The sequence below is a fragment of the Halichoerus grypus genome, chromosome 3 (assembly GCF_964656455.1).
Source record: "Halichoerus grypus chromosome 3, mHalGry1.hap1.1, whole genome shotgun sequence".
NCBI lineage: Eukaryota > Metazoa > Chordata > Mammalia > Carnivora > Phocidae > Halichoerus > Halichoerus grypus.
Window position 1 is genome coordinate 21348974 of NC_135714.1, and position 7861 is coordinate 21356834.

Sequence of the window (7861 nt, forward strand, 5' to 3'; positions counted from 1 at the left end):
ACCCGAAACAGTTCAGTTAAATAGTGGCTTACCGTATTACTCTGTTTGTTATCTCTCATAGAAATTTAAATTTTACCCTTAAAATAGCTGCCTACATTCTTTGTTTAAAGGGAAGAGGATGTTTATGCATCTTGCAATTGAATAAACATTAGTTCCATCTCAAAATGATTTCCTGAAGCCAGATACTCCGTATACTAGAATAACGGGACCAAGATTCATAATGTACGTTTATTTATAGAAGCAAGTTGAAATGTTAGACCTCTTATAAACTCCTGCTACCTTGTATATTTGAAGAAGGCTCAAGGCAAAAGTCCAGGTTACTTTCTACTGCACGTTTTAGCATTTTGCACATGTTCTAACATTAAGATGTTCAGAAAAGAGAAGGGAGGTTGTAGCTTCAGTGCAGATTTAGGACACACGTGAAGATCTTAGAGAAGGTGTCAATGCCAGACTTACATTGCAGTGGTGTTTCTGTTGTGGCTTCCTTTGCCCATTAGAATACTGATATTAATAATTCTTTCTGTTTTTTTTTGTTTCAGGCAGTTCTTGCTGACCTTTCTACTTTAAAAGTTATGCCTCTTCTTCAAATTTTTCTGTTTGCTACTGTCACCTGATCTTCTTCAAGGTCACTGACAACACATCTAGTTTTTCATTAGAAAATAATCATGAACTATGCAAACTGCATAAAACCAAAATGAAACTTTGCATATAAGCCAATAAAGATCATGTTCCCTCTTCAGTTAAACCTAAGTAGTTTTTCACTTTTTGAAACGGTAACTCCACACACCAAATATTGCACTGCATGCTGCTGATTTTCAAGAGAGAAGCAATAGACATAACTTCTGCTAAATTGAGCATACTATATATATACTCCTGACTTGTAAAAGGCATGTAACAATATATGCAATAAGAACTCAAGATACTGTAATAAACTTGAAGAGGTAATGTAGCCTCTGGGACAATTTTCTTCTGTCAGTTTGCAAATTTATCTCTAGATAATGTATCATTTTGTCTTGTAAATTGCTCTTCACTCAGAGCCAGGGGTGGCGTAGAAAGTGGGAAGATTTGAAAAAGGTAATGGAATTCAGATGTACTTTGGCGTTCTTAACGACTTTTCTCTCACCGGACATCTTCTAGATCCCCTTCCACTTTATTTCTCCCTGAAAGGTCTCAGTGGGGCAGGTCAAATACAGTTGTCTCCATCTGACAGTGTTTTCTTCATCGCTTTCCGAAAAAAGAAAATTACAGAGTGATCTCTTCAAACTTCTCAACCGTCCACCTCTTGATGAGAAGACTTGATGCTGCGGAGTCTGTTACTTTGGAAGAATGCAAAGAGGACACCCACGGATTCAATGAAGGGAGTGAAAAATCAAAGGCATATCCGCTTTTGCTGAATCTTGGTTTAACAAGATTTACTTCCAGGGCAGAGCAGCTGAGAAACTAGCAGGAGGTACGATAAGACATTCATTTTAGAACTGAAGACATTATGCTGGGCATCAGTCTTATATTGGTCTTTTTTGTAAGTGAAGGGTTTTATTTTATATCACTTCCTAAAGACCTACCATTTTCGTAATTCGGAATGATAGAATGTGAAAAAAAAAAAAGTCAAAATTTCAACACAACTTCGAATCAAGAGATTGATGCTCTTACTGAATGCCTAGAATTGTATTAAGTTTTGTCCAGATGTATTTCCTGAGTCTTTTATTTGAAGAGTATATATAAATTAGGAAATGTCTGAGGTTTAGCACAAGACTGCAAGTGTGATGGAGTTTGATAGAATTAGTTCTTAATTTGAAAATCTTTATGCTTTATTCATCAGGTGCTTATTGAAAACAAAATAATTTATTATTCAGTGATTGATTCTTGAGAAACCCCATTTCATTGCTTTTGAAAGTGATTCAGTTATAATCATATGCTTTGCCATTTGGGTGTGTGCAAATGCACATTCATCATGAAGATAAGCACACATCTTTGACTACTGTCTCCCTTTCTTCCCTGTTAGAGTTTTAAATGATTAAGGTCAACTGTGTACAGCTACTTTAAGAGAATATTCATAAGCCTTTTTCAAAACAGAAATGTAGTGGTGTAGTAGAAAAACTCTAGACTGAGTTCTTGTCCTAGCAGTGAGTCCCTAGATAATTTAATCTCTCTTATCTGTAATTGAGGGGGTGGAGGGTATGAGGGGCAGGCAATAGGAAATTACTGTACTTGTTCTTGTTTACCTTACCAGGTTGAGTAAGACTAAATGCGAAGATATATTTGAAAGTGATTGATTTTTAACTGCAAAGCACCAAGCAAATGTAAGATGTTGGTATTAATTTTAAATATGACATTTTAAGGCCAAGTGGTAGAAGATACATATGAAGAATGCTTAACTTCATTAACATCTGATTGACTTTATTTGATAATTTGAGACTATGACTATAAAAAATGAAATCTGGAACATGGCAGAGCAGACCCTTTCATCTGAAACAGGTGCCTCCAGCCAGCAGAGCTGAATCTGAACCCCGAAGCTGCTACACACTTTGCTGCCGTCACAAACCCCTCCCGGCTGTACTTAGCTGCTCGTGGAAAATAGCGCATCAAGGGCATTCGGGCTGTGTTGCCCCCTCTGCCTCTCACCGCACTCCTCACACGGCCCCTCTTGGCTTCCTTCCTCCTGTGTCCTCCTACGCCACCTCCTCCCAACCCCCGAAGCCCCCACATATGCGCTGCTAGTGGTCACAAGGACCCGAGTGACCAGTGTTAACCAGGTAATCTTTCTATCTACAGCATTCAACACTGATGGCGAAACAAGCTAGTAGGCAAATTGTATTCAGCTCTTCTGGATTTCAGTTCAGCCACTAATGTAATATGTATGACTTTATATGATGGAAGAGTTTATTGAACGGTCTCTCTGATAGAACATTTTGGTAGTGCAGCACTCTGGCTAATTGAAATTTCCAGCTGGTCTTAACGGCCTAGCACCCTCTTACACTCAGCAGGTATTCTCTCTTCCTATTTCATAGAGAAAATAAAGACCATTAAGGTTGAACCCCCTCAGCCTTCTGCTTCAAACTTAGCTTTATTCTCCCTATACTCATCTCCTTCCTTCTACTCTCCAGAAGTGTCTAGTCTATTCCTACAGCTCTCTAAATACAGGCTCGGTTTTTCACTTCCATGCTTAAAAATTCAACAACACCCTCTTGCTTCAAGGATGAAGCCCGGGCTCTGTAGCATAGCAGAACAATTCTCCACAGCTTGGTCTTTCCATTCCTGGGCCCCCACTCTGATCCATTATCCTATACTTCAGTATCACCAGGTTACTTGCTCATCTTCAACCAGCTGTGGCCATGCCCTTTGTCTCTGCCAGAAGGACCTCCATATTTCAAGGCCCAACTAAAAAAAATCTGTCTTGTGAAGACACCCTGGAGTCTGTATTTTGGAATAATTACGCCCTTCTCTTTGTTCTCATAAAACTGCTCATCCACGAATATGGGTGCTAAGAATATTGAGTGACAGTTTTTTGTATGCATGTTGATTCTCACGTCACTTATTCTGAAGTCAGTTTTCATTGACCGGTCCTAAGTATGGAGGATGAAAAAAGAATTTGTCCATTGTGTTTGTATCCCCTGACTTATTCTAAAAATTGTTGGGATCTGCTTTTCTTAAAACATAATTCCTCCTAAGTATCTACTAGTCTCCCTTCTTCCACAAAGGCTCTAATTTGTATTTGGAGATTTCCCCCCACCCTAGCACCATATGCTTCAGATGAGGCTGACTCCACCCCAGGACCTCTGGGTCCCGGTCAAGCCAGTCACCATGTACCATCCCTCTTGGCCGCAGGGATTGCTTCAGGATCAGTGCAAAAATCTAAGACCAATGAGGACCAATGAAACGTGATTACAAGACTTCGGTTTAATCTTTTGAGAAAGCTGGGTATCAAAAAGAGAGGATATAAGGTCTGCAGCTGCAGCCTAGAAATGGAAAGCATGAAAAGCTGCTCTGTTGACCTTGTTGATCCCCCAGTCACATTCCACCAACCTGCCCCTGGACTATTTCGTTACCTGAGCCAAAAGATTCTTTTTACAACAGAAAGGATCCTAACTGAAGGTGCAGTTATTTTACCTTTTAGATGGCCCACTACAACATGAGTATCATTACGTGGTACAGGACTCCTGTCTACACACTGCTTAAACTGGAGGAATCTTTTTTAAACTTTTTTTCAGTCAAGACACACCATGACCTTACAAGGATAAATTCTATGTTCCAGACCTACTGAGCCACCTGAAGTACCTTAAACACACAGTATGTCTCTCAACTTTGGCCCTTTGCCCATATAGCACCTCTGCTTAGAATGCCTTCTCTTCCCTCTTTACTGAACTCTTGCTTGTACCTCAAAACCCAACTCAGGTGTTGCATCAGCAGGGAAGACTGCTTTCTTATGAATTCTCCTCATACATAAGTTATATCATAATCATATGTTAGCTTGTCTTTCTTCCACTAGACTAACTCCTTAAGGGACAAAATGGTTTCTTTTTCAGTTTTATATCTCTAGAACTGGCATTGTGCTTGCCCCATAGTGGGCTTTAATAAATGTTTGTTGAATGAACAGATGAAATCATGTAACCTAATTCACTCATTTTACTGATAAGGAAACTTGCCCAGTTCAGAGTAACAACTTAACTTGTTCAGTGTCACACGACTATTTTACCCACTAAGTTGACTTGTGGAGTTGCCTCCACAGGGAGAATATCTTCCCTTCCAAAAGAAAAGAATATCTCGAGAGAAAAAAACACTTCATAACTTTATAAGCACTTCATAACTTTAGAAACACTTCATTTTTGCATTTAAATCCACTTTACTAAGGTATAATTTATGTACAGTAAAATGTATGCATTTTAATTTTACAGTTCTATAAGGTTTAACACATGTATAGACCCACATCACCATCACCACCACAATCACTTGTAGTATACGACATTTCCATTATCTGAAACAATTCTCTTTAAAGCCTGTTCCCATTTGATCTCCATTCAGACAACCACTCATCTGCTCTGTCCCTAAAGTTTAGATTGGTCCTTTCTAGAGGTGCATGTAAATGGCACCCCACATATGTACTCTTTTTTGTCTGGTTTCTTTTGCTCAGCATAATGTTAGAGATTCATCCATGTTGTGTGATTAGTTGTCCATTCCTTTTTATTACTGAGCAGTATTTCATTGAATGACTATTTCATACAGTTTGTTTATCCATCATTGTTAAGGGCATCCATGTCCTCATATCTTGGTGTATTATGGACATAGCCACTATAAACATTTGTGCGCAAGCCTTTATGTGGACGTAGATCGTCCTTTCTTTTGAGTAAATACATAGGAGTAGACTTGCAGAGTCATACGTGAGCATAAATTTAACTCTCTAAGAAACCTCTAAACTCTCTTCTGAAGTAGTTCTACCATTTTACATTCCTACCAGCAGTGTGTGAGTTCTAATTGCACCAAATCCTCACCAACACTTGGTATTACCATGTTGATCATTCCAACAGGTGGTTTTACTTTGCATTTCCCTGATTACTAATGATGTTGAGCATCTTTTCATGCTTATTTGCCATGTATACATATTCTTTTTTTAAAAATGTTCAAATATCTTGCCCATTTTTAATTATGTTAAGTTGTAAGAATTTCTTATTCTGAATACATTTACGTCTTGTAACATTTTCTCCCATCCTGTGGCTTATCTCTTAATTTTCTTAAGTATCTTTTAAAGAGCAAAAATTTTAATTTTATTGAATCAGTTTATCTTTTTTCTTTTATGGCTCATGTTTTTTGTGTCCTATCTAAGAAATTTTTCCATAACTGAAGGTCACAAAGATTTTTTTCCTATGTTTTCTTCTAGAAACTTTATAGCTTTAGCTCTTACATTTAGGCCTATAATCCTTTTTTTAAGTTAATTTTGTGTATAGTACAAGAGTTAAGGATTGAGGGTCATGTTTTTGCATATGGATATGCAATTGTCCCAGCACTATTTGCTAAAACACACACACACACACACACACACACACAAAACTATCCCTTTTATGTCAGCACCTCTGTATAAAATCAGTTGATCATATATCTGTGGGTTTATTTCTGGACCCTATTCTGTTCCATGGATTTATGTCTATCCTTCTCCAATACCACACTGTGTTAATTTTGCACCTTTAGAGTAAATCTTGAAATCAGGTAGTTTAAGTCCTCTAATTTTGTTTCCTATGTCAAAATTATTTTGGCTATTCTAAGTTCTTTGCATTTCTAAATAACTTTTAGAACCAGCTTTTCCACTTGGTACCAAAAATTTTTTAAAAGATGCTGGGATTTTTATTGAAATAGCATTGAATCTATAAATCAGTTGGAGACAATTGATACTTTAACAATATTGAGCCTACCAATCCATGAACATGAGATATCTTTCCATTTAGTTACGTCTTCTTTAATTCCATTCAGTAATATTTTGTAGTCCTCCATGTAGAGCTCCTGTACATACTTTGTTAAAATATCCTTAATTCTTTCACATTTTTATGCTATTGTAAATGGTATTTTTAATTTCACTTTCCAATGGTTTGCTAATATATAGAAACACAATTGATTTTTAAATATTGACCTTGTATCCTGAGACCTTGCTAAACTTAACCATTCCTAATACCCCTTTTTGTAGCCTCCCTAAGATTTTCTACATATATGATATGTCATCTATAAATAAAGACAATTTTACATTTTTTTCAAATCTATATGTTTTTTTTTTATTCATTGACTAGGACTTGCAATAGAATATAGAAGTGTTGCAGTTCACCTAATTTTAAATTAAGTGTACTTCTTTCTTGAATAAGTGCAATAAATATTTTAAATATACACCAGTGTAATAGTTTGGTCAATTTAGGAATAAAACAGTGGGAGGAAATGAAACGTTCAGAATGAGGTGGGGAGACATACTGATACACAGTGAAGATAAATTTGGTCAGTTGTATGTTGCTGATGATCCAGATGTCTTCTTCAAATTATTCCTTTTAACTTAAGCAATTGACTTCAGGTATTATCAATGTCTTTCTTATGTTAACTAGGCGATTGTTTTTGTATTACTTCTTCAATTACTCTTTATCCTTAAAACTTTGTTTTTAGATAATATGGTGTGTATATATTTATTCAACAAACACTAAATGCTTACTCAGAACAAGGTATTCTGCTGAGCACTCAATGTTTATATGTATTTGTATGTTCGCTTTCTTAGTAACAAATGTGGTAAGAGACAGAACTTCTTATATAAATAGAATACTAACCCCTCTTTTTGCAAGCAATGGTGCCTTGCCTCCTGTGGTAGGAAGAATAATGGTCCCCCATTAAAAGTTCGTGTCCCGGTCCCTGAACCCAGTGAATATGTGACCTTACATGACAAAAGGCACTTTGCTTCTGTGATTAAATTAGATTTTGAGATAGGGAGAGTATCTTGGATTGTCAGGTGGGTCCAGTGTAATGACAAGGGTCCTTATCAGGGAAAGAGGGAGGCAGGCAGGAGTGTCAGAGTCAGGGAAGGATTGGAAGATGTACTACTGGCTTTGAAAATGGAGGAAGGAATGCAGGTCGTTCTAGTAGTTGGAGAAGTCAAGGGAACGGATTCTCCCCTACGGCCTTTAGGAGGAATCCAACCCTGTTGACACCTTGATTTTAGGACTTCTGGCCTCCAGAACTATAAGATAGTAATTTTGTGTTGTTTGAAGCCACTTAGTGTATGGTGATTTGTTGCAGCAACAACAGGAAATCAATCCACCTCCTCTCAGATAAATTAGATTTACTGTATCAACTGTGACATATGATAGTAAGTTCACATTGCTTCAATTCTCTTACCTATAAA

At 37.2% G+C, this 7861-nt stretch overlaps 1 protein-coding gene across 4 annotated transcripts in view; it reads left to right on the forward strand.

Annotated features, from left to right (window-relative positions):
* TBC1D19 (TBC1 domain family member 19) overlaps positions 1-4600 on the forward strand; it is a 159694-nt gene extending 155094 nt beyond the window's left edge. For all 4 annotated transcript variants that reach the window (XM_078068474.1, XM_036099859.2, XM_036099857.2 and 1 more), the window contains one exon: positions 540-4600. In XM_078068474.1, the coding sequence (XP_077924600.1) occupies positions 540-614 (75 nt within the window). In that variant the 3' untranslated portion in view covers positions 615-4600. The remainder of the gene's footprint in view (positions 1-539) is intronic.
* The last annotated feature ends 3261 nt before the right edge of the window (positions 4601-7861 follow it).